Source organism: Podarcis filfolensis (assembly GCF_964270895.1).
Source record: "Podarcis filfolensis genome assembly, chromosome: 1".
NCBI lineage: Eukaryota > Metazoa > Chordata > Lepidosauria > Squamata > Lacertidae > Podarcis > Podarcis filfolensis.
Window position 1 is genome coordinate 107,070,806 of NC_139604.1, and position 27,686 is coordinate 107,098,491.

Genomic DNA, 27,686 nt, shown 5'->3' on the forward strand with positions numbered 1-27,686 from the left:
TTTGTAGTTTGTTAACAATAGAGTTTATTCATTTAAAGAGACAACGGTCATCTTGCTTACCTTTTGGCACTTCACACACACACACATATCCTCCAAGAGCGAGGTCTCATTCAGCACTGCTAGAATGTCCATTCCTTCCTGCTATCATAATCATTACAAGCAATAAATACTGTACAAGGAGAAGACTGAAAAGCAGTGGAAAAACTTGGGACGAGTGAACCAGCCATGAAGTAGGAACCTGGCCCAATCCTCCAATCCACAGAACCACATCAAAAACATTCACTCCTCTTTGGAAAACAAGGCAGTGTGCAGTTCCCAAAAGACCCTTCCCCACCTACACCCCCACCCCACCCAGCGAGGAATCTCAAAATGCCACAGGAAAGAGTGGTTCCTAGCCAAGCTAGAACAAAGATTCTTCTGGGGTTTTCCTTCTCCATGTGTCCTTGCCCTGATAGAAAATACCTGGATGCCCCTTTTCTCCTAGGTTCACCCAACAGAATGCCCAGGGAGTTTGCAAAGTTCCCCGGGTCCTGACTGATGGAGCTAGTGACACATAACTAAAATGCGCATCATTTGGGGCTGCGTCGTCCATTTCAAAAGGAACTAAACAGCCCAGCAATATTATATCTGAATAATGTTGGTCACAAACACATGTACTTTGAAATAAAGTGCTTTCATCTAAATTCAGATAAAGGAGATCTCGTTAATGCCATTTTTGTTGAACTAAAAATATCTTTATACAACAGTGTGCTGATATAGCAATAAAATTATGTGGCAGGGACAATATACAATACTTTTTTCTTTTCTTTTTAATATAGCTTAAATAGAAATCGCCAAACAGAATCTTAGTTACATGGTATAAAAATAAACCCTTGTTCCTTGGTATATACTCACCCAAATGAGACCGCAACACTTTCTGGGAGTCTAAGGTGCTTGTGAAAACAGTGGCATTTGATACGCTAGTGGTGGAGAGATCAAACTCCGACAGGCATCTGTGACTCATACATGCTCCACCCACCCAATGGTGAAAGCTAAGGCTTTCCCCATTGTTATCTAGTCTCACTGTTGCTCTTTGAGAAGTCCTCCTAGAAATCACTTCCCCTTTATGTGTTTGTATGTGAGCAAAGACAGGAGAGAGAGAGAGAAGGGATTAAGGGGCGAGAGCTATTTTGCAAGCCTTCAAATTCCACCCACTTTGGCTCCACGCACTGCCGGCTCAAGCTATGCCTACCTTTGGTTGTGGGACACATTTTGCCAGTGGGTCAACAGTCTTGTCACTTGGCTATTCTTTGCCTGTGAGCAATTAAAGATCAACATTTATTGACAACGGACCCCGCTATATCAGATGCAAGCAGGGCCGTGATAGGGAATAGCAGTCTTTTAGGAGGGGCATGGAAGAAGGCTCTGGAAGTACAAAAATCAGTAAGTGGCAGGCTGCAGCCTTCATTTTGGCTTCACCAGCAACTTTCGGCATTCATCTGCCTGCACTTGCTGTAGCCCCCAGAGCATTCAAATTTATTTCATTATGCGTCTTCTTCCCAAACACTTACTTTCTCTGCCAGCACACTTTTTGGTTTTATTAGCACAGTTTTCTAAACACAACAGCCTGAGCTGAGAGAAGACGCCACACAAAAAAGGGCTGCAGCAGGACGGGGACGTGACCTGTGGCCCTAAGACGTAGTCCTGGACCTAGTTTCAGGGCAAAAATATGGGTAAAGAGGGTGGCAGAGAAAGGAGGTAGCCCTACCTACCTATGACTCTGGGTCCCACGTGCTGTTGGAATGTGGCCCCTGGCAGACTACTTCTGCCTGGGAATGTGGTCTCCAACAGAAAAGCTCACCTAATCCTGGGATAGAGAATGACAGCACCTGATGGTAGCAACTTACAAGGTAGAGCCATAAACAAGCCAAGCCACTGAATGCAGCAAAATGCACCAGCTTAAGATTCTGTTTGGAGACAGAAGCAGAAGATAGAAGCGAGCAATAGGATAGGACAAAACTCCCTAGCACCTTCGTTATTTCCAGGATTGCAGGTACATTTTTCACTCAGGAAGTCCACATAAGACAGCAGACCTACTGATTCCTAATGTAGTTACTAGGTGCCATAGCAGAACCATCCCAGTCCAACAGCCTGTGTCAGTCCTGAGCAATAAACGTGAGCTTTAAGGGAGAAAGAGAGGCTTTGGGTTTTTTTAACGGAGATACTCTAAAAAGAAAGAAGGGTCTTGTTGCAATGCCCAAGCTGACCTACTTCTCCTCTCCCCCAACAGTCTTTTGAGTGGTCCAAACATCTTGAGATCATGGCTTGTCCATCATGGAGTCTGCCAGACATGTTGTGCCGCCAGGAACACACAACAAAATTTGCTGGAATGCGTATAAGGCCAATCATCACTTAAAGGGGACTAAAGGACATAAGTCCATAAACTTAAGACATCACTAATAAAACTGGTAGAAGAAGGGACAGCACACAAGCCTCCAATTTCTGGCTGTGCATGTCCTGTGAAAGAAGATGGTTCTGGACTCTGGATCATCGTCCAACAAAAGGCTCCTGTCCTTGGAGTCAGCGGCCAAATCCACTTTCACATGATATATTTTAAGCACTAGGCTACCACTATAAATAATCACAGCTCCTCCCAAATAATTGTGGGAGCTCTATGATGGGAATGGGCTTCTCCTACAACTTTCAGCATCCTGAATGAATTACAGCTCCCATAATTCTTTGAGGGAAGCCACAACTTTTTAAAATGGTAACAGTGGTTTAAAAGTATGGAATGAATGTGGCCTCGGCTCAAAAGAACCTTGGTATAAAGGTCAAGGCAGCAATCTTACTTGATTGCAAACCAATTAGAGTTATTGCTATTGACTTCAGCAGGAACAAGAGATGTGTCCCCAGGTTGGCAAACACCTTACAGAGCATCAGAGAAGGGTGAACGTTGTCGTAGGAATCTGCATGACAGATAATGCAGAAGCTACTTTATGATACAAAATCTTGAAAATATGACCTTTAATGTTAAGAGAAGAGAAACCTCCTAGTTCTCAAAGTACAGAGAAAAGATTAGGAGCGCCTAGGCAGACTTTCTGGCTACCAGAGAGTAATAAAATGGTGGCTGCTATGCTCTGCATGCAAATGTGGAAGTTGGTACTGAGTACAAAATTTAGCACCCTAAAAATTTAAGTTTAATTTTTTTTTAAAAAAGGAACACCTTTCCAGCTGATGCCTGGCAAAATTTCACAATATGGAAGAGAAAACAAGGGATTCAGTCTGGTGGCTCTTTGCCCTTCCTCAAAACTAGGAAAAGTAGACTAAATTGTGCAAGACAAATATGCAAGTTTGCACAACTACTTTGCACAGAATTGTGGGCTTGCTTTATTTAAAGCCAGAGCACCAATAGCTCTAGGACTAATTCCTTCACTCACAACCCATCTGTCACCCACTTTCTCAAGAGGCAAACCTGTCCCTTTACTGCCAATGATAAAGGAACTAGACCAAAAGTTAAAATCCCAAAACAAAACAGAAACATGAAATTTGGAAAGTTGGATCTTTCCCTCACAAGTTGAGAAACCAAACAGCAATGTGGGAAATTCATGACTGGGTTATTCCAACCAATCCTCTGCCAAACATCAGATCCAAAACTCAGAATGAAGTTCTCTATTAGGGGTGGCTAGATGTGGCTGAACTTCCATCATCCCTGACTACTGGCTGTGCTGCCTGGAGCTCCAGATGTTGCAGGTCCAACAACTGTCCAACAACTGGAAAGAATCGTGTTGGCTACCTCTGGTATATGAAATTGAAATGGTTTGGCTGGAGGACATGGGTTTTGTTATTTCCCATGCTATTGACTGAGGTTGCTCAGAACTGCAACTTTTCCCATGACACCTGGCTTAGGATTCAGCTATTGAGTCTTGTCAGCAGAAGCCTTGAACAGGGACTTCACCCTGCCCCCAACTCTCCTCCCCCTGCCCCTCCAATTGGTTCAGGGTTTTTGGGGGGTGGGGGGGACGCCGGGAACTGTGCTCAGGATTGTCCCGTCTTGCAAGCCGAAATGCTTGTGTTGGCAGAATGATCAGAAGGGCAAGATGTTCAGTTCCTCCCCTGGAGTCTTATAAATGTGTTGGGCTTAGTTTTCTGCCCTGCCTCTGGCCTGAAGAGAAGAATAAGTTTTAAAACATTTGCTTGCTTCCTTATCAGACTTGCTGGGTAGAAATGAGATCCAGATTGTTCTATCAACCCAACAAGCAGGTTGGCTTCGTCTGCCACTCATCCACTTTAGGAAATGAGTTTTCACAATACATCCCAGAACTTACATTCCAAAGCATGCAAGCACAACCCAGCACCCCGCCATCCCAGTTTCTCCCAAACTGTGTGGACCGTCATCCTTTCTCTTGCCCCAGGACTACATCAAGACAACAAACGCTTGAAGCCAGATCTGTCACTCTCAATATGTCCAACCAAATTTCCCTTTTAGCTAAAAAACAGAATTTAGGTGTATTGAGTCATCCACCTGGAGACTGCTTACAGACTCTATGCAAAACCTTCAAGAACCTGATTAGAGTTTTAGGCCATAAGATCTCCCAGTCTGCCTTTGTGCGACAGCTTGTGTGCAGTATAAAACGAGTCACAATGGGCCTTTTGAAGGACACCTTCCCCCCCTTTCCTCAGGCTCTTCCCATCCCTACAATCCCTCAGGATGGCCAAAGCAAGCCTTCTGGTACAGCCCATTTGGGCCAATTGTGGCAACTTTTGGGTAATGAGGAAGTCAGGAAAGAAACTGGAGGCCACTATGTAGAAGACAGGGGAGAAGCCACTGTAGAGTTTGCACTAAGGTTTCCTACAGACTACCTGGTTACCAAGGGAATGCAAAACAAGCAGCGGCTCTGTAGCCATTCTGAAGCAGAGGCCTTTGTTGACATAAAAGCTGAGGGGAGGAGAGAGAAGAAAAGAGGCCCTGTTATAGTCCCTAGTCGCGCGGGGGACCAAAAATGTCCTGCTCTCCATGTCTTTTGGGGGTTTTTTCTGCGTTAATACTCCCTAGCCTCCTGTAACTGAGAGAGGTATTCTTCCTCTGGGGGGTTGTCAGCACACCGCTGCCCGTTATTCGGAGGCCGCACGGCGTGGTACCTGCTCCAGTCCCCTTTGCAGAGGATCCAGGGCAGCATATCGACCTTGTAGTGCAACTCGGGGGAGAACTCGGTGCTGATGAGGTTGGGGGCCCCAGCCCCCTTGCCCCGCGTGATCAGCCTGGCGCTCTCGTCGTAGCAGCAGTGCTGCGCAGCCAGCGTGGTGCTGTCCAGGGAGAGCATGGAGCGCAGGCAGAAGCGGGCTGTGGGCTTGTAGATGTCCAGCCGCTCCTTGGGCCCGCTGGCATCTCGCCAGCGGAAGCTCTTGCCCTGCCGCTCGTCCCGCAGGTTGACGGCGCTGTAGACGGCTTCCAGCGGGTAGGAGCAGGGGCAGCTGGGCAGGTCCGACAACACTTTGCTCAGGTATTTGTTGAGGAAGTCGCTCTTGCAATTGAGCCACTTCTCACAGCTGTCCACATCTGAGGAAAGGGTACGGGGGGAAGAGAGAAATGGCCGTCAGACAAAACAACATGCCGTTGACAGCTTATCTTGGGTGGTACTAAATCAGGAGCAGGGAATCACAGGCCCAGCGGCTGAATGTGACCCTCTAGGCCAGAGTTTCCCAAATGTGGGGCTCCAGCTACTGTTGGACTACAGCTCCCATCATCCCTAGCTACCAGGAGCAGTGGTCAGGGATGATGGGAATTGTAGTCCAAAAAAACATCTGGAGATCCAAGTTGGGGAGCCCTATTCTAGGCTTCCCTGTCCTCTTGGGACTCTTCCCAAGTCACATGCCTCACTGGCCCCCACTACGTGCCCTCAACTTGAGGGATTTTGCCTGACGGGAATTTGTCCCTGAATTGGGGCAATGCCTCTTGCTTGGATGGAGCAATGTGGGGGTGTGCATAAACCTCTGGAATGTAGCCTACTGCACAAATGGAAGAGTCATATCCATTGCCCTGGCCACATTTGGCAATATGAGCACCAACTTCTACTTTGGGACATGTGCAGCAGCGGCAAACAGCCCCTGGAAGGAGGCAATGCGTTTCCCAGGCTGAAAAAGGTTCCCCATAGCAATGTCCTCCCCCACCCACCTCCCAGACCTCATTCCAGAGAGATCCTTTAAATGAGAGGTCCACAGTCTCTCTAATGGCTCTGCCTCTTTGATCCAGAGCAGCACAGAGCTTGGAAAAGGCAGCCCAGGGAGAGAAGCAGTGTGCTTTCGAAATGTGGCCTTAACCTGGGAAGGGAAAGGTGCCCCCTCTGCCTAGGCAGGAGCAAGTGAACACTTCAAAAGTGCAGGCCATGTGTGACAGAGTGAGAGAGAGAGAGTGAGCGAGAGAATACAGGTGTGTGCATAAGAAAGTGAGACAACCTTAAGATTATGATCAACTCACTCGCTCAGTTGCTTGTGCAATTTCTTAGCGTAGCCGTGCTCATCTGGAATTTACTGACCTGAGTTTAGGATCTCTGTGGCATTCTCAGCTTCAAATGGTGTCTCTTCTGTGGCAAGAGACAACTCCCCATCTGCTCCTTGAGGGAAGCACAGAAGCAAAAGGGTCAGGGGGGAACCATATGCCACTTCAAAGGTGTTAGAGGAGCTGGGCTTCAATCTCCAACTCTGTATATATTTCCTGTTCACAACCCCCAGGCCAAAATGTGACACAGATAGACACACACAGGCCCAAAGTTTGCTTTTGACCCACAACACTCTGAGTGGGCTTTCAGTTGATGGCCTTTATATATCAAATGTGTCAGAGAAAAGACAGGAGTAACTGAGTTGATTATCAGGATGGGGGGCGGAAATGGTTTTCTGAAAGCAAGAATGGATAACCTCTGGCCGTTTCAGTTATTGCTGAACAACTCCCATCATGCCTGACTGCGAATGCTGGCTGGCGCTGATGGGAACTGAAGTCCAACAATGTTTGGAGAGCCACCATTACTCTGAAACCAATTCCTCATGGAGAGGGACACCCCTTTTCACAAAGTTCTTCAGGAGCATTTGCATTTCGTGCAAGCAACGTAAAATAAGAGACAGGGTTGCACATAACCAGTGATTTTGGCAACAGTACTCACCAGTACAGAGTACCCTCACCTCTTTTATTGCGGCCGATGGCAGCCATTTTATGCTGGCAACCGTAGCACTTTTATCAGCACACGAGAGCAATGTATACAACAATTGTCCTGTTTGAGAAACGCCTTCCATTTGTGCAGCAAAACATCCTTTCCCTCTCCTCTCCCCACACTCCCCCAATCTGCTCGAGAGGGCTGGAGGGACCCCATGAGCAGATTTAAGGCACAGGCCACAGAGCAGGGAAGGAGAGGGAAAAGACGCTCGTTTGCACAAGTGGAAATCATTGCAGAAATGGAACATACAACCACGAGGAGAAGAATGGTGTTCTTAGCACCTGAGATGTCAGAATGGAAATGACCTTTTGCCAGAGAGTCAGACCACAAGCATCCCTATTGGAAACTCACCCCTGTCCTCTTGGGATGTTTGAAAATGGATCCTCTCAAAATAGAGGGGTCACTCTCTTTACAGCTGAGAAAGCTGCAGTTAACTGCAGGAGCTTTGAAGAGGGAACAAGAGGCAGACAAGAAAACAAGGCAGGGGTGGAAGGAGAAAAGGCATACCAGGACAGCGGTGCAGGTCACAGGTCCTCGACTCCGTCGCAGTGCATGCATAGCCACAAGACCGGGTTCTTTTTTGGTTGCCAGTGCCACAGGTTACAGTGCACGGAGACCAAGGGCTCCACTCCTCTTCATCTTCATAGTCTGGAGAACGTAAGAAAAAGGTCTCTCTCACACACATTTCTCCCCTATCACCCAGCAGCCTAGATCTCTCACCCAAACCTATATTGTACAGCTAGCAATCCAGAAGAGGAGACTCACGTGTGCCACCTCACCTGCTTTTCCTGCCAGGCACTCCACCCCACTTTTAAATGAAAGCTGTGATTCCCAGAATTTTGCACATTGATCTGGTTTTGGCCATACAGTGCCTAAAATTTCAAGGGTTACCCTACCTAATGGCTCAAAATCTTTTTGGCCTGATTTGCAGTCACTTCATAGGTTATATTTTCCATTTCATGTTGCAAAATGCACGCACATTATGCAATATGAAGGGCAGAGCAAAAGTGTTTTTCCAATATACACAATTGTCACATTGATGTATCTACAATGGAAAAAGGGGACATGCAAATCTTCCTCCTCTCTCTCTCTCTCAGTCTGCATAACGAGTTAGTATCGCATAAAGCAGACCTTGCCCACCAACTTCACAAATGGATTTAAATTAGGAATTCTCAAGCATATGTACAAAAGAGAAAGCACAAATATGGAAGGATGCTTATTGGATTGCTGGAATAATGCAGGCATTTCAGTTGGATACATCCCAGATTCCCCCATAACAAATCAGCTGGACCACTCATCTTAACTGGAGAGGAACAGAGGAGATAATGAACTGAAAAGACCCTCTTGCTCTCTCCGGAAAATGCTCTCCTGCCCCTTAACAGTCAATGAGTTAATGCAGCTCTGTAGACCTACCAAGGGCAGGAAAGGGAGCCTCACCGTAATTATACTTCTCTTTGAAGATCCAGTTTTTCTGATGGGGCCACCGCTGGTCCCAGTCACCTCCCACTCCACTCAGCACTGTTTCTTCCTCATCATACTCTGAAGTGTAGTCTTCTTCCTCCTCTTCGTCATCATCGTCTTCTTCCCCCCTGCTCCTTATGTCCAAATTTTCCCCTTCCTCCCCTTCCTCCATAGGGTCCGTGTACTCCCAGAAAAGTGGCCAGAAGAGGTCTTTGTGGGACAGCCACTCAGAGGAGGTCAGAGACCAGTCATTGCTAGTTTCCTTCAGCAAGTCCATCTCCATCTCAGCCTGAGGATCATCCACCACCTCAATGGTCACCTGCAAGTAATGGCATTGGGTAAGAGGGTTTATGGGGCACCACCACTAAAGCACTGTGGGGTTCTTTTAAGAGCAACAGTACATCCTACATTCATGTATTTGCCCATTCGAGCTTTTACCACTTCTCTCTCAGTTTAGTGCTGACCAAGACACTCACTCAATGTCCAATAATTATCCATGGAGCCCCATTATCAATCCAGTTAGGTCATGCCCCAAACCCTGCTTGCAAAACTGCTTTTCTGCTTAAGTGCATATTATAAGCCACTAAGGATACTAAAGAAAGCTGTTTTCAAAAGTCACGCACTGCATGGCGCAAGTGTCTGTGACCATTTAACAGGGCAGGGGAGGGCAAGGTGGAAGTAGTTCTACCACCGTAAGCAAGAGTATATGCATGCTTATTTAGAAGTAAGTCACACTTAAGCTCTGTAAGTGTGTACATCAAAAGTAAGTGTGCTTAGGGCTGCAGCGCAAGATGAAGTTACCATTTTACAAGAGGATCTTAGCGACTTTGCAAAGTACTGAACAAGACAAAGAAGCATATCGTGCTCGTGGAGATTATGTAGAAAATTTGCAGGCATACCAAACAATGCTACTTAGTGTGTGAAGGGGTTAAGGACCACAGAGTCCTAAATTACTAGAGTAGGCTCTATGATGGCACATCCCGTCTTCTCCAAGGAGGAATGAAGGCCTGTTTCCTGTTCCTTTTTCTCTCTGCCACACTGCACGGGTATGGCTCAACTTTACTCTGTCACATATATGTATCTGAGGCTGCTCTTCCTGTATATTTCTCAACTAAGAATATTTACCTGCATTTTATCATTTTTACTAAGGAAAATGCAAGTCTTGAGACCTAGTAACTGTAAGTAAATCATTTTTAAACTTACGTTGCAGTCTGTTTTATTGGAAAAAAGGGGGGGTCAGCTGCCTTAAGGAGCTGGAATGCCCGAAGGAGCATCTCCACCCCCATCGCTCAGCCCGGACATTGAGGTCCTCCTCCGAGGGTCTTCTGCTGGTTCCCTCACTGCGAGAAGCGAAGTTACAGGGAACCAGACAGAGAGCCTTCTCAGTAGTGCCACCCTCCTTGTGGAATGCCCTCCTTTCAGATATCAGTAAGATAAAGAATTACGCAACTTTTAGAAGACATTTGAAGGCAGTCCTGTATTGGGAGGTTTTAAACACTTGATGTTTTTATTATGTTTTTAGATATGCTGTAAGCCGCCCGAGTGGCTGGGTAAACTCAGCCAGATGGGCAGGGTGCAAAATAAAATAATAGTAATTATTATTATTATTATTATTTAATTGATTGGTTAAAAAGAAGATAAAAAACCTATTCCTATACTTCAGTTAAATCTGCCTTACAATGAGATTTAAACTCTGCTATTGGGGCTCTCTATGCACAAGCCCTGCATTTCAAAAACAAGTACAAGTCGTTTTTCTTTGTGTTAAACCAATGGTGTTTGTTGCTCTGCCAAAACACACCCACTGGTGTGAATGAAATTTAGTGTGACATGGCAGTATATCGATTGAAAGGTGACCGTTCCATAATGCAACAGGTAACGCAGTACAAAAGAAGCGTTAGAAACTGGGACAGAAGTGCTAGCGTTATAGCTAGGAAAACTAATGCAATAATCCTCATGTTTGAAGGCCCCTCTTTTGATTTTAGTCTTTTTTGCATCAAACCCCTGAGACATGGGCATGCAGAAAGGCATTCTTGGCAACTGTTCTGCAACTATGGAATCTCCCTCCCTCCCTCTTCTGTCCATGCTCCAGGAGTCCAAGTCAAGACCAACTACCCCAAAGCACGGGTCAGTTCTAAGTGAACTACAGATGGTGCCACTTTTTGTTTTTTTGTTTTATTTTTTGTTTGTTTGTTCCGAGTCTAATCAATACAGCCCTAAGCCCATTGGCCTACCTGTATATTTGGATTCTGGGCACTCAGGTCCACGTTGGCTAAACCTGGCAGGTTCTTCAAGTCCAGCACAAAGGGCGTGCTCTCCTCCTGGGTTGCGCCACCTGGCTGGAGTGATGCCAACTGGTTCCTTGCAGGATGTTGCAGTGGCCAACGGCGTTTCTGCCTGTGTGGCATGGCCCGTCCATTTCGCCTCAGGTTCCGGACTTTGTTAGACTGCGGCATTTCGTCTTCTTTGATTGAAGCCGTGTCGGACGAAGTAGAGATCTGGCAACAAGAGGCAGCGATAGAAGCATCATCAGAACCATTCTCCATTGCCTCATGAAAACTGAGATCTAGCTGCTTTCTTTTTCTCACACCAGGGGCAAGATAAGAGTGGGCACTAGGCATGCCAGCAACTTGCCCCATTGTATTAATGAGCTGTGAATGGGCCAGAATACTGGTCTGAGATATCAAACACACCATATTTAAGCATGCACATTCCTATACCTTGGGCTTACTTTGAACACCTACAGATAATTATGCTGGTGCATCTCACCTTGTTTTTGATCAGTCCTCCATGGCTCTTCAAAGAAGTGGGACTAGCCCAAGGTCACCCAGCAGCTGCATGTGGAGGAGCGGGGATTCGAACCCGGTTCACCAGATTACAAGTCCACTGCTCTTAACCACTACACCACACTGGCCAATTATTGGTTCTGGCATTGCCTTTCAACTAATAAACCTCTTTCAACATATGTAAACACTTGCATTGGAGTTAACCTAGAATTATTATTTTTTAGAAATTCACGACAGGATCGCCCAGCTTTGAAAAACAAGGCCAATAAGCAGCTGAAGGGGCCTGAGCATCATGGTGGTAAGAGTAAGTAGGGGGCAGGATTAACACTTCCTACCTTGTGCCATTTTCCTTGACAAAAACAGCCTACAACAAGCTATATACCTTGCTGTAGTTACGTGTAGGCTTTTCCTAATAAGGAAACAGCAGCAGGGGGGTGGAGAGTTGTATCTGCATCCAGAATATGGTATGGCAAAAAAGGGGCTAATTCCCCCCAACCCCTGCTCCCATACCTGGTGCACATGCTCAATAGCACTCAGCATATCTGGACAGAGCTGGCAAAGACTGGAACCCTAGAGACATGCTGCCAACCAGTGTAAACAGCACAGAGCTAGACTGACTCCATGATCTGAGCCTAAGGTACTTTCCTGTGTTTGTATGTTTTGTCTAGTTTTCTGACTTCTATCATGTCACCTTCACTCTGATCTAAAAAGTACCAAACATTGCAACCTCCACTATGATGGAACAAGCTGACATGGCTGCAAGTTTCAGAGTGGCGAAGAAACCAAGGCCCTAATATACTCCTCTGCCACACCGTTTGCACAAACCAACTGCCATTCCTTTTCATGCATTCTGCATCCTTCCGTAAGAATGAAATTGCCACACTGGTGCAATCCCCCGCCCCCCAATTTTAACCTCATTTGAAAAAAAAATAATAAACGTATGAATTGGCAACAGCCTAGCAAAATCCCTAGGAAAGATCTTCCTGTGCTCTAGGTACTTTAAACTCTTCACCAAGGAACTTCCAACTGTTCCCTCGTGCATCTTGCAGCCAGGAGCTATTTCCCAACGTGCTGGCCGAGTTCTCTGAGCCTGTTCCCTGTGTGCTTACTTCCTTTCACGGCAGGAGCCCAGAATGTAACTGCAAGATTAGGGGAAACAGGGATGCTCGCCTCCCCATATGGGATACGGAAGGGCACTATTACCTGCAATTAGGGCTTGATGGCTTGGGAAGGACTCTTCCCCCTCCATCCCACTTTCATCCTGGTCGCTGGAGCACTTCAAAGGGAACTGGGGCTGGTCCTGACTCACATGAGCGCACACACAAGGCATCATCAATGGATTTACAAGGCCTACACATCAAAGGACCGAAGCCTGTCTTCCCCTCCCACAGTGAAAGGAAGAGAAAGCAGCGGGGAGATTGTTGGTCTCTTGGCTGTTTTATTTAGGAGAGGGGCTAAGCAGTGACAAAAGGGCTGCAGTAACATCCGCCTCCCCCCTTTCATATACAAGGCTGAGGAAAGTGTGATCATACTAGACTGCTGGGATCGGGCCTTGTCTCTTGGATCTTTACCCCAGGGCAATAAGAACAGTTGAGAACTGATGAGAACAGTTGCAAGATTTGCCATTTTTGACTAAGTTAACTGGTCCAAGACATTTTGCTGCCTGAGGCGATGGACAAGATGATGCCCCCTCCTGCCTAACGTACAGAATCCAACTGGGCTGGGCAAATTGAACCTTACTTCAACATGGGCAGTGGGACAACATCCTCCACTTTACCTGAAGGCAGCAGGATACCTTAGGTGGCTCAGAGCAGGTTAGCTTAAGGGATTCGGGAGGAACAGGGGTGGGCAAGCGGCTGTTACTATCTACGGCATCTGCCACCTGATATAGCTGCCTCACCCTGCCTAATGGTTGAGTCAGTCCTGCTGGTCAAAGAGAATATGAGAGAGAGAGAGAGAGAGAGAGAGAGAGAGAGAGAGAGAGAGAGAGAGAGAGACATGTTACATATCCATGGGCTTCAATTAAACTAAAGAGCTGTAAAGCAGCTAAAACAAAGATGCATGAAAAGTAATATTAAGATGCATAAAACTTGAATGCAGCCTTGAAAGAAGACCTACATGCTGCTAGCTTTCAAAAATTGTCCCTAATACAACTGAACTATTGTTTGTGACACACCAATAGCCTGGAAGAAACAAAACACGCAGAAACAACACTCTTAGGAAACAGAACCCTTGCTTGGTCACCTAAAAACAATTCTTACTCGTCGACACATGGCTATCTTCATACCTGGTAAGAGGAACCATCATCTTTACGAATCATAGCAGCACTATTTTTCTCCATGAAAGCAAAATATCTCTTCTTGTGATGCTCCCTTATCCATCTCCCGTCAGCCTTCTGAAGGACTTTGGCTCCCTGGAAAGCCAACTGCCCGCTGGCCAAATGCTTCTGTGCCTCTTCCTGCAATCCTTCACCTTTCTTGTGAAATCTTTGGCATAACCTCCTTGCCACGGCTGCAGGTATGGTGAACCTTTAGCACTCCAGATGTTGCTGGACTCCCAACTCCCACCTGATAGGGATGAAGGGAGTTGTAGTCCCACAACATCAGGATGGTCTGACTGCATATAAACCAAATGAAATAATGCATATTCCTTCCTTGTGTGAACATTTCTACAGCCTTGGAATAGAGACCAGTCACACCAAATCTTTGTCAAGTACTATGTACGTAAGCTCTACTTAGGCGTTCAGTCTGTACATGGGATTTTTGTTGTGCAAGGGACAGCTGTCTCTTCCTGGGTTCACCACTTCCAAATACCTCCCACGGGTTCCGTACTCAGGGTTCTAACATGGAAAGGAGGCTCCGCAAGTACAGGAAGTGACCTGCTGCAGACCTTTGCCCTTTGATATGTGGCATGCTAGGACAGAAAAGGGGTCCTCAGGACATGCTGGATTCTCAGGTGTGAAAACAACAGGAAGGAGTCAGATTGTTCCATTCTGTTCATTTTGGTGCAAGAGCTTCTTGTTCCACTCCCTGTGATGAGCAAGAGCGTCACAAAAGAGAACGAACATGATCCTGGGGCGGAAAGAATTCGTCTCAGAGGAAAGGGTTTTCTGACGATAACGGATCAGGTTGGAGGCATGGTCACAAAGGGCTGAAATAGTGGTCACTCTGCAGAGGGATGCCACGTTCACCTCACGATACTTGCCAGCATATTAGGGTAAATGTGATGCCTCAAAACTTGATAGACAATCTCTACATGGCTGACTCCTAAAGGAGCCTCTCCACCCCCACCGCTCAGCCTGGACACTGCGGTCCAGCTCCAAGGGTCTTCTGACGTTCCCCTCACTGCAAGAAGTGAAGTTACAGGGAACAAGGCAGAGGCCTTCTCCATAGTGGCACCCGCCCTGTGGAGCACCCTCCCATCAGATGTCAAGGAGGTAAAGAACTACACAACTTTCAAAGACATCTGAAGGCAACCCTGTATTGGGAAGTTTTTTTATATTTAATGTTTGCTGTTCTTTGATTATGTTGGAAGTTTCCCAGAGTGGCTGGGGCAACCCAGTCAGATGAGCAGGAAATAAATAAAATTACTATTATTACTATGATTTAAATCAGTGGCAGCCACCATGGTGCCTGGCAGACGCTGCTGAACTACAGCTCCCATCAGTCCTGATAAAACCAAAAATCTCTCCAGCCCTAGATAAGAAGCAGGTCCTTGGTGTGTCACCACTAAGTTGGCACCGTGCCCTTTTCGCCTTTAACTGGATTAATACAGTTCTGACCAACCACTGAGAACAGACCTTTCGGTGACTGGCCATCAAAAGGCCTCAATATTACTTTTAATTGTTTTGATCCAGGAGGCAGCTCCATACCCTCCACTGACCTTAGGAGCGGAAATGCTGCCCCCACGAGCTCTGTTCACACTTTCCGCCCTAGACCTTCTGATCTACACCATCCGAACAGACTAAAACATGGTTTTATTTCTTAAAATATAGCAGTGGCATGATCCACTAACTACTTTGGAGATGGGGCGCGTGGCCTTAAAACCACAGTGGAAAAAATCTACTGGAAGCTCACTGCAAGAGTAGCAGCAAAAGGGAAGGATTAAACGTGGCCCATGGGGAGCCAGACCTACAGAGGACACTAAGAAGTGAGTCCCTTGTGTGCCAGAAATTGAGAAGCACATTGACTAAATTCAAATATTTATTCGCGCTATTTAACCAAATAGAATGCCGCCCCCCACCTCTCTACATCATCAAACTTCAAAGTCCACAACAAGAAACCCCAGGTTTTGAAAGCTGAAGCCGGATTCTTTGATAAATAAAGTGGGGTTTCATAGAAAGTAGGATTTTCATAGAATTGTAGAGTTGGAAGGGACCCCAAGGGTCATTTAGTCCGTGACATATTTGTTTATCGAAAGCTTTTTCTAACCTATCTTTCCAATAAAAATGCTCAAGGAGGTTCACAGTGTAATAGAATAATATGGAATAGTAAGTTTGTGTAGCACAATGCTACACCTATTTATTCGAAAGTCAACTCTCTCTTTTTTTCTATAATTTTTATTAAATTTTCTGTTCTACATTTTAGAATATTCATTTAAACAACCTTAAAATATCAATGACTTCCCTTCTTCTCTTTCCATGGTTCATTTTGCATAACATACCGTATTTTTCGCCCTATTGGACGCACCGGCCCATAGGACGCACCTAGTTTTCAGGGGGGGGGGGGAAATCAAGGAAAAAAATATTATTTCCCTCCCGCAGCTCTGGGAGCAGCGGACAGGCTGCACGCAGCCTGTGCACTACTCCAAGACCTTCTCCCTGCTTTTGCGGGAGGTGGCGGAATTCCCCCACCTCCCGCAAAAGCCTACAGGAGCGCTGCTCCCCCCCCCCCGCCAGCCTCCAACCCGGGTTGGAGAGTAGCGGGAAGGCGTCGCGCGCCTTCCCGCTGCCCCCCATCCTCTGGGGCTGGCGATGGAGGAGGCGCTGCTTTCCCCCACCGCCAGCCTCAAAGAGCAGACTCTCCTGGCTTCAGCGGAAGCAATGCAAAGCCTCCGGAGCGCAGGCTTCGGAGGCTTCGCGTTGCTATCGTTGAAGCCAAGGAGCCTGCATTCGCCCCATAAGACGCACACACATTTTCCCTTCATTTTTGGAGGGGAAAAAGTGCGTCTTATAGGGCGAAAAATACGGTAAATCCCTGCATACTTACATAAACTAAACCATTCAGTATTCCATTATTACATCCATCAAAACTTATTGACACTGTTGAATTTATCTTAATGCTGCCAATGTTGTGTACGTTTTCAAGTGTACACAATTTCCCACTATTTTTCAATAAACATTTTCCAATCTTCTTTAAACGTATGTATTTGGAAATCAACTCTCACAGAGTTTGATGAGACTTAGGATTGGTCCTCTGGTATCTGAATTGCTTCATGAAAAGAAGTCCTGAGTATCCAAAGAGACTGGATGTTGAAGTAGACTAGGACTGGAGAGACCCAGGTTAAAACCATGAGAACCTAAGACGAGTCCTGCAGGGTCAAGCCAAAGGTCAAGTCAAGCTCATCTAATTCAGCATCCTGTTCTTGCAAGCAGGACGTGAGTGCAACAGCCCTCTCTCCTCCTGTGATTTCCAGCAACCGACATTCAGAGGCATTTGGCCTCCAACAGTGGGTGTAGAGCACAGCCACTGTGGGTATTAGCCATCAATAGCCTTGTCCCCCTTGAAACTGGCAGCTGCCTACCATGAATGTTGATCTGATAGCAATGTGTTCCCTTGTTCACAGTCGCTTAACTGGGGAACAGCTTTATTGCAAGCAAGAGCAGAAGGTGGCTGGTGTTGCCAAGCCCAATGCGATCATCAGTTGCAACGGAGATGTTATAACCATCAAAACAGAGAGCAGTTTAAAGAACACCGAGATTTCCTTCAAACTGGGGGAACGGTTTGATGAGACCACAGCAGATGACAGGAAAGTAAAGAGTATTGTAACATTAGACAATGGGTCGCTCAATCAGTTGCAGAAATGGGATGGCAAAGAGACCACAATAAAAAGAAAAATAGAAGATGGAAAGCTGGTTGTTGAGTGTGACGTGAACAACGTTATCTGCACCAGAGTGTAGGAGAAAGCATGAAGATAGACTCCTTCCCCTGTGTGGTTAGTGGGACACAGAAGCAGGAGAGTTAGCTGGTTCGGGATGCAGAGCCCCACAAGGCAGCTGCTCTCTCCAAAGAGCTGATATGTTATTGATAGAACCGTTCCAAAGAGCCTGTATACAGTATTCAACCCAAACGTATGGTGACTATTCAATAAAGTGTTTAAAAAAAGAAAAAGCAAGAGCAGCAGCATGACTCACTGCCTCAGCTGATCACACTGCCACCTACAGTTGGAATAGAAGTATAACAGCTAACCCAGGTTCCACAACACTTTCATCTCGGTATCAAGTCCTGGGTGTCACCTAAGTCAAAGGTCACCTTTCCTCTATTTGGTTCTATAGCCAACTGTTCTAGGGCAGAGTCATTTAGGTATCTGCCAATGCTGTCTCTTTGTTGTGACTGGAACATGCATTTATCTATGAGGATAACTAAAGTACCCATTGTTGCAACATTTCCTCCTTTGGATGCTTCCTTGATTCTCCATTTCAAGGTCTACCTAGGCATTTTGATGAGCAGGGTGATAAGAGAGTACACTCAAAGTACTAATTTTCTGAGGTCCTGCACCGCCATCCACAGGGATTCAGGGGATGAATCTGCCCTTCTTCCATGTAAAGAGAAGCACCATTCCCAGAAGAGCCTTCTGTAGCTTTCCTATAGTCGTTTAACTGGAGATAACCAAGTCCCATGGAAGATGGGAGGAATGTTGGAGAATTTGGGACAGATAATAGGAAGTATTCATTTTTATAAATAGATAAAAGGAAAGCTGAAGGGTGTTTGAACAAACTGGTTGCATAGTCTGCTAATTCATACAAGGGACCCGGACACCAACAGTATTAAACAAATTTGGAGGAAGGACTTCAGCAAATAAATATCAGCTGATAAACTTGCTAGTTTGGAGTAAAAAGCCAATGTGCTCAGTGCCATCCCAAATAAGAGAGAATTCCATTGAGCTGGAAGAAATGTGGAACACTTGGATGCCTATTTTCATCACTGGTGGACTTGCCCAGTATTAGGTGCATGAGCAAATATCAGCAATTAAGGGTGAGGAAATCATATCTGAACTGCTAACAACTGCTTAATCTGTTTGAAGGTCGCAATTCCTGCTTTTTTAGGAGCTAATAATTTATCTGCTGGTGGCTGTGAGAGTGGAAATAATTAGATGGTGGCAGCTGCACTCAGTGGCGTAGCAGGTGTTGCTGGCACCTGGGGCAGGCAAGCCACTGACACCACCATTGCGTCCCCCCAGAGCCAAACAGGGCTGCGCTACACCACCTGCTTGCCCACCAACTGGTGTGGCCCTTGGCAGGTGAATCCCCACCAATGCCAGCAGAGATGAGATCATGCTGTGGTTGCCCCTTGCTGACCTCCCTTCCTCTGCACCTGCTGACTGTGGGCCTGAGCCGCTCTGCCACCTTCACCAGGGTGGGGATCCCCATGGAAGCCAGTGCCTGTGTGGGGCCACCTGGTTGTGCCCCCTCATAATTTTGTGCCTGGGGCCACGGCCTCCCTGCTCCCCCACGCTATGCCACTGACTGCACTGTCAACCAATTGGTGGTTTCTGAGGGAATGGTGAACGGCACTGGCTGAGAAGCTTATGTATTCTCCATGTGTAGCTAGAGGACCTGGAAATGTGAACAACTTTCATAAAACCTGGTATAAATTTACTGAATACAGTAAATTGAGTGAGTGAGTCAGAAACAGAGCATGCACAGATGCCTTGAAAAGTCTTTGCTGATTTAATTAGATGAGAAGGAAAGGCAGTAGGGGTCCTTGAGCGTTTAAATGTTTGGTAATCCACAGCCCTATCGTAACTTAATACTTTCAGACAAAAACAAATGTTCTTCTTGCATTCTACCACAACAAACTCTGCTTGGGTTAAAGTAGATATATTCCTGAGAGCCACCCTTTTTGTTGCTGACATGTCATGCTGTTTTTGGATTGCTGATTTTGTCCAACTGCAGTTCAAATAATACTTGTTGTGTTTGATGATTAGTAGAATTTCATTGCTGAAGTGTATATTATATTATTAGAGAGACATATTGCATACCTGTCAACTGCCCCCCGCAAAACAGGACATCCTGTCCCATCCCCCCAGAGTAGAGGCCATTTTGGGTGTGTCGCTCTTTCTCAATTTCAGGCTGACATCTCACCCCCCAAAAAATGTTTTTTCACGTCTGCATTTTTTGGCGCTGTGCCCCAAATAAGGGTTTTTTGGGTCAGCAATCTTGTGCAGCGCCCCCCAATGCACATTTTGGTGTGCCATGCCTCCCCCCCAAATGCAGTTTCCATTGTCCACAATCCCACATGAGTTACATGACTCACACAGGATTCCGACCTGGAAGGTGGTGTTCTGGATTTGGGCCACTTCCTGTTGAAGGGTACAATATTGTCCGTCTCCTCCCCTCTCCCTGATTCCAATGTCTCTCTCCCCCACCCTCCCTGGAGAAATCCTACATCCTTTCCTGCTTCCACTCCCCTGGGACTTGTAGCATCAAAATTTCTGGAATTTTTCAACATTACTATGCTCACTAGGGGCTGAAATTGTTGCTTCCCAAAAACGTGCATTAAAAAGGTTTCACAGACATCATCAAGCAGCCTTTGCCTTCCCTGTGTTGCAACAACTTCAGCTGGGAAAGCCCTTTACGGCTGCAAAGGTTAGAAACTGCAGATCAAGCGCTCTCAATTTCCTGTACATGTGCACCCCAGTAACTGAAGAATGTAAGTTACACCACCTGCGCACAGTTGCTGGACAGAAAACCAGAAGGGGCGTGTCATGCAAACAGGATTGAAATACAGCTGCGGAGCACAAATTATGCGCTCCAAACAGAGTTGAAAAAGCAGGACATATATCTGAGTGTCAAGTTCCTTGCAGAAACCTCCAGGGGATTCCCCCATCTATACATCCAGGGAGAGAAAGTCGCTAAGCTGTCTCATTTGACAGAGGATAGATTTAAGGAGCAGCTGGCTTGGCCAAGCAATGCAGCCACAACTCTGTCAAATGGGGTGGAGGGGGAGGAGAGGGAAGGCAGCGAGAAGCAGATGTGAGCTGAAGACATCTGTGCGGCCTCTTATCTTGGGAAAGACGTTACACAGAGGCCTGCACCTGGTGCCCTCTGGGTTATGACACTCCATGTGCCACTGCCTGTTGCCCGGAGAGCACCCAAAAGCCCGCCTGCTCCCTTCCTCCCCACCAGTTGGTCAAGACGGATGCTTGCCTAGGCCAGCAGCCTATAAGGGCAGCAGAGCAGCTGGAGATAATTAGCAAAATATGAGCTGGGCCGAGGGTCCTTTTAGCCACGTTTGCTGTGCCGAATTAAACATGCATGGAGGAGTGAATGAATGAGCAAAGAGGAGCCGGAAAGGGCACAGTCACAAACAGTGGTCTCTGCACCTTTCACATTGGAACAGACATGTGCAGGAGTACATTTCAACCACAGTAATTCCTCTTTTGACATCTGTTGTTCCCCCCCTCCCCCTTTAAATTAGGTTGCCATCACTTTTCCTGCTGCGGTCTCTGGGGCTTTGACAACTGCATGCAAGACAGAAGTTCAACAAGTGCAATTGGTCTCCCACACTTCACCTCCATGATGATTATAAATCAGAAAATAAAAAAGTCAAAAGCAACCGGGTTTTTTGCCAGAAGCAGGAGGCGACTAGAAGAAAGCAACATCCAACCAAGAAACATGACCGTCAACAGAACATTTTAAGGTTTGTTGAGAACATCGTGCTGAGCTGCTGTCAGAATTGCACTTCTGTGATGTCACAACAGCCCCAGTCGATGGACATCTCTAAAACTACTCCCACATTTATCTTAGGAATTTCTCCTTTGATTCCTAGTTACTGAGGCTTTAGGTGGGCATGAAAATCTGCAAAGTACTTTTTGTTGTTGCTTCAGATCAGCTCTTTGTTTTCATTTGACCTCTCATTCATTTCTTCCACCACACTGCAACCTAAAACAGCCCGCCTAGGGTGTGGGGAAGGGTTAAGAATATATCAGCTCTTCAAACATGTGCCTCTGAGGGAAACTCTTTGATTCCCCTGATAGAAAAGTCAACAGACTTATTTGTCCAGAGAAACTGGATGGAGTATCTCCATCCCAATGAATCCCATCTCCTCTCAGCTGGCTCCCCGCTGTCTCAGACCTTTCTTGCCCCACCACAAAAGCCCCCCTCCCCTCATTTTGACTAAGATAATTTGGCACTTCTCAAAACAGAAGCTTGCTGTCGAAGGATAAAGCACCTTCCTTTGCACAATAAGCCCTCTTCGGCCAGATGCTGTTTCCGTGCATGTTTTGTGCCTGCAAACCCGACCTCAAGCCAAGGACAAAGCAGGGGGCCAGGGCACTTAATTGCTGAAGTAATGAAAAGGTAAAAAAGCACATCTAGAGAAACAGCGACTCCCCCCTGGGTGGGGCAGACATTCCACACACAGAGGCAAAGCCAGCCTCCTCCATGCTCAGCCAAGGCACAAGAGCAGCTGCCCCCCCTCCAAAACCACACACCCCCTTGCCCCCACCTGGAGCCATCATTTACCCACTGTCTGTGACAGGACAATTATCTGCTGCCAAGACAAGGACAGACGTCAAGAAGGGAGAGAATGACGCCCGTAGGTCAGGAATAAGCAGCAGGAGACAGATGGGCTCCAGAGAAGGGAATCGCCTGCCTTCATCCCTGGCCACAAAATTGAAGAGAAAATAAACCTTACAGGGACAGTCAGGGCAGGGATGACGCTGAAAGGAACGCGTCCCAGCAGCGGCTCTGATGGGAAGCCTCGTAAAACATCTACTTTGTCTTATGCCTTTGTCAAAGTTATTCTGTTTGGCGTTACTTCCAGTAGCTATGGGTGATGCAACGCTCAAGAGGCCTTGGTCCAATGCGGAACACTCACAACCCCACAACACCAGACTCCATGTAGCATCAGACTCCTAAGTGCCCCGAATGTCACCTTACTCTTCTGTTGGCAAATTGGACTGACAGAGTATATTGTGAACTGCTGAGAAACACAGTAAATTTAGACCCTGGACTTAATGGAAGGGGCTCCTTATTAGATGACCCTGAGTTGTTGGTTAGAGCCTGGTGCTGAGAACACCAAGGTTGGAGGTTTAGTCCTTGTATGGGACAGCTGCATATTCCTGCACTGCAGGGAGTTAGACTACATGATCCTCAGGGCGCCACCGTTCTATGATTCTATGCTTACTCTTCAGTTGTGAAGCACACACAATTCACATTTCTCTTTTTTCCACCCCTTGAATGCCGTTCCATGCTTTGCAACTGCTTCTACAATTCCTGCTCTGCCTGAGCAAAAAGCCAAACAAAAAAACAGTTGACTTGGAAAAATACAAAACTGCCTTACTTCAAGTCGGATCATTGGCCCAGCTAGCTCAATACTGTGGACACTGACAGAGTACATTCGCCTGGAAATGTCAAGGACTGAATCTGGGATCCTTACAAGAAAAGCAGATGTTCTACGCAGAGCTACAGCCCATTCCTCTATTCTATTGGGAATAAGGACAATTCCATTGTATAAAAGAATAATATATACTTTGCAATAAAATAATAAACAGAGCATCCTGTTACTAGAGCAGAGTATAAATTTAACAGATAAAAAAACTATTCATCAAATACGTTAGTGTGCACATACAAGGTAGCTTTCTTTCTCTCACACAGACTCCTATGACAAATGTAGCTACCAATCCTAACTACATCCAGACACCGACTGCCTATAAACGGATTAGAACAACTCATAAAAGATCTCTGTCAAAAAGAAAAAAAATCCCTGAACCTATGGAATTAATTGCCACAAGATGTTGCAATATGTGCATGATTGGCGTAACAAAAAATTCAATATGCAGAGGTATATGTCAATGGCTATAACCACCACATTCAGAGCCAATATTACACAATTATATCCACATATGTGGACATAATTGCCCTGGGTATAAATGCGATGTGATCCTTCCAAAGGCAATTTTATCATTCGCTGTAGAACAGAAAATGCCAAGCTAGACTGATTGCTGGCTTCATCTCCCATGGCAATGTCCCTATCAAACCCAGCAACCCACAAGCAAAGAGGAGCTCCCAGGTAATCCCACAACCTAGAATGGTTGGTCAGAGAACCAATTATGACACCTTGAACACCTTGGAGGAAAAGTAGGTTACAGATGTAATAAAACAAGGCTCGGGTGTTACTGGGACAACAACCACTGAGGAGCGAGGATTGTGCGGAACAGCTACCCTTGAAACAAAGTGCTCTTGGTGCTAAGTACATCGAAAGATGTATGCCGTGAAGTCAACAGACATGTGATTGCAAACACACGTGCTAACAGGCAGATACGCTTATTAGGGGCCTTTGAATGGCTGCAGCTCCTTTTTTGAGTGCACACTCCTTGGCAATCCTGCATTTGTGTTTGCCCTGAGTAATGTGTGAAATGACCCATGCAACTCAGCTACAATTGCAAAAGGGAGAAAAAGAAGTTTCCACCTCCATAATGTTCTATCTCCACGGTTGGAAGCAATATGCATCTGAAAGCCAGTAGTGGGAATCAGAAGTGGGGAAAGAGCACTGTTGCACTCAGGTCATGTTTTGGGGCTTCCCATAAGTATCTGGCTGACCAGAGCGAGATAAGGATGCTGGACAAGATGGACCAGTGTCCTGATTCAGCTGGCTCTGATGTTCCAGAAAAACATTACAAATGCAGCGCTGGATGCAGTTATTATTTCCTGGGCATAATCCTGCTGATGCCATCCTTGGTGCAACAAGAGGATGCTTTCAACAGAATGGCAAAAACAGTAACCACCCCAGCCTCCAATGCTTCACCTAACTGGTATCAATGATTTCAGAATGTAGCCAAGGCCATCAGCAAGAATGACATCTGCCTATGGAGATGAAGGCTGCACCCAAAGCCATAAAGTTAGTACTATTTATTTACACAGTTAGAGGAGATAGAAACTTATTGTCTAGAGGAAGGGGCCATCTGTGTAAGCGCCGGACTTTAACCCAAGTGCTCCCTGCTGAATTTTGGGAATTCACACTGAAGCTCACATTTACATTTAAGAGACAATGCTTTGCCACATTGCTCTCAAGAAATGCTGTACTTGCTGGTGTGCTTTCACTTTTAAAACTGACCAGATTCCGAAGCAGCCTTTTGGGTCTGAGCAAATGCTTAAAGTTAGAAGTACAGTGGCCCTGTGAGTCTCAAACACCACATAAGATCACAACCTGCTGCTCCATGTTCCAGCTCCATGCTTGCTTGGTTATGTAGTGACTGCTGATTTGAAAACCTCCCACTTTTACTAGAAACGATGAGGGTGAGAAAATCCACCACCTTATCCAGCTTTCGGAGATTGTGGCGGGAAAAAATGTTAACGGAACACTAAACTGTGTAGTGTTGACTATATGGACAATGTACAAAACTGGTTGTGCAAATGTAATTTGGATCAATAAAGGGGGGGGAGGCATCACTTCTATCATTTTAGTGACTACCTGCCTTCAGATCACAGAAGTCAGCACTGACCTGGGTTTAAAGACCCTGGACCTCGCAGAGTTTATTGGCTGTCAAGAGACGAAGGGGAGTCAAGCTGGAGTAACAATGTCATTTAAGTAAGGCCCTCCTACTCTCCAAGCGGCAATGCATTGCTTCCACTCACCTCTACCAACTTATAGTTCCTTTCCTTCGGACTGTGGTTGCGCTGTTTCCTCAAGGGCAGCCCTTTCGCCGCATCGAGGCAAGTCGTCAGAAACACGAAGCTAAGGATAAGCACAATTTTCCCTCCGATCTTAGACATCTCTTCCTCCCAACTCCACCGCGCCTCCTTGCCAAGCACACGCACGACTCACAAGGCGGGCAGCGCGCACCAATAATCCAACCTCGCTGGTCTCGCAAGAAACCAACCAACCAACCCAGACCCTGAAGGAGGAGAACGGAGAAGGAAAAGACAGATGAGAAAAAAAACCAAAAAAGCAAAACAAGCGAGAGCAATCCTTTTTTCAGCCTTCTGCTTCGAGACTGCGTCTCTGGAAAGGTCCAGAGAAGCAGAGTAGCTCCAGAGTGGGCGCGAGAGAAAAGATTAGGAGAGGGAAGGACTCTCTCTCTCTCTCTCTCTCTCCTACACGCGCACGCACGGCGCCCCCCCTCCGCGGCTCGCGTTTCCACTGTCCCTCTGATCTCTCTTGCAGTTTGCTGAGCACGTTTTAATTTACTCGCCCTTGCTGGTGGTGGCCGGGCCAATGATGCTGGAGAGTAACTAGGGAGAAAGCGAGGAGGAGGAGGACCCGAGATGTGGAAGAGAGGAGAGCCGACGGGGAGTGTGTGTGAGGGGGGGATTCCCTTCTTTCACTCGCGGTCCCCCCTTTCGATAATCCTTTGCGCAATCCGGCGTCTCCTCCTTCCGCGCCCGGTCCCCGGAGTCCCTTGAAACAACTCCGGAGCGCGCGGCGCGCTGATCCCGCCGAGCCGCTCCCCTCCTTCCTCCAGGGGCCACAAACCGCTGCCTTTGGCGCCGCGGGGAAGAGTCGTCCTCCCTTCCGCAGAGCTCCCGCTTCCAGTCTCCGCCGCCGGCTCCATGCACCCGGGATCCTCTGGGCGACGTTGGCGCTGTCGTCGCCGCCACCTCAGCCCCGAACGGGAGGAGCCCGAGTCTCGCAGCTTTCCCTTCCCGCTCCTCGGCGCCGCTTCGCCTCAGCCAGCCGCTCCTCGGCCCGCAGCAGCCGCCGCCGCATGTCCCAGGTTACCTCGGCTGCGGCTGGCGTCGCGGCAAAGGGCTCCGCTCGGGCCGCGGACGAGGCGCCTCTCGTGGAGCTGGCATTTTGCGGGGCGCGCTGGCTTGCTTCGGCTCTCCGCCCCCCGCTCGGCTCCGCAGGCGAAGGACTCTTTGTTCTGAGGGCGCTCGGCTCTTTCCTCTCTCTCGACGGCTCTTCGCAAAGTTTCCCCGGGGGCCGAGGCGTCCCTTCGACGCCCGAAGTTGCGACTGCTCCGGCACGAGGCGCTTTGCCCCCGGCCCGGCCCAGAGCTCTGCGAGGCAACCCAGGTCCTCTTTGCTCCGCTGCTGCCGCCACCCGTCCTTCTTTCCCTGCGCAGACTCGTGCCAAGTGCCGGCCGCCCCTCGGCTCAGCTCCCTTTCATCTTGCCCGCCGCCCCTTTCTTCGCCAACGGCCTCTTCCTCCTCCTCCTGCTCCCGCCGAGATCAGACGGGCTCCGGGGCGCGGATCTGCCCCCTCTCGGATTTGGCAGCGCGCTCGCAGTCTCCTCCTCCCGAGCCGGGCTTGCCTCTGCAGCTCTTTGCCCTTCCTACCGGGGAGGAATCTTCCGCACTCGCCCCGCGGCTTTCCTCCGACGCGCCTGCAGGATTCCTCCCCGCAGGCCGAATGAATGAATGAGCGGCCCGAGGGAAAGGAAGCGAAGCGCGGACTGCCAGCGCGCGCGGGCGCAGAAACCGGCATGTTCTTCGTATCTGTACTGCAGGGATAGGGAAAGACATGAAGAGGGAGCCGTGAAACGAGTTGGAAGGAAACATGTCGCATGCTATTTAGGAGCAACACCATAAATGAGCGCGGGGTGGCTGTTTCTGGGGGGAGGGAGGAACCCTGCTGTCTCTTAAGGCGGGTGCTTGGACGGGCCCGTTGTTTGTTTGTTTTTGCCTGGGGCTGATGGGAATTGTAGTCCAGACCAGCTGGAGGGCACCTGGTTAAGGGAAGGCTGTCCCTTTTTTCCCCCCAGTGGTAAATCAAGTTGCCTGTTAGGCTGCCTTGAAGCAACTCCTTTTGTAGACACGGGAAAAACCGAGCTATCCATGACCTAGCCGAAAGGTTTGGAAATCTTCACTGTCTTCATTGTATGTCTCACGTAAAGGTAAAAGGACCCCTGACCATTAGGTCCAGTTGTGACCAACTCTGAGGTTGCGGTGCTCATCTCGCTTTATTGGCCGAGGGAGCCGGCGTACAGCTTCTGGGTCATGTGGCCAGCATGACTAAGCTGCTTCTGGCAAACCAGAGCAGCGCATGGAAACACCGTTTACCTTCCCGCCGGAGCGGTACCTATTTATCTACTTGCACTTTGACGTGCTTTCAAACTGCTAGGTTGGCAGGAGCAGGGACAGAGCAACGGGAGC

General features: G+C 47.5%; 1 protein-coding gene across 3 annotated transcripts; it reads right to left on the minus strand.

Moving 5' to 3' along the window:
• On the minus strand, positions 1-26,817 carry ISM2 (isthmin 2). 3 transcript variants are annotated; one of them, XM_083616456.1, is made up of 7 exons: positions 25,784-26,770; positions 25,227-25,486; positions 10,877-11,140; positions 8,622-8,964; positions 7,692-7,832; positions 6,513-6,590; positions 1-5,536 (listed from the first exon to the last, which is right to left on the minus strand). In XM_083616456.1, the coding sequence occupies exons 2-7, from the start codon at positions 25,362-25,364 to the stop codon at positions 5,019-5,021; spliced, it is 1,482 nt and encodes a 493-aa protein (XP_083472582.1). In that variant the 5' UTR covers positions 25,365-25,486; positions 25,784-26,770; the 3' UTR covers positions 1-5,018. The 3 variants fall into 3 exon arrangements, with proteins under 3 accessions (XP_083472582.1, XP_083472583.1, XP_083472581.1); XM_083616457.1 differs by lacking the exon at positions 25,227-25,486 and adding an exon at positions 12,632-13,351 and having other exon boundaries at positions 25,784-26,333; XM_083616455.1 differs by having other exon boundaries at positions 25,227-26,817.
• Positions 26,818-27,686: the final 869 nt, after the last annotated feature.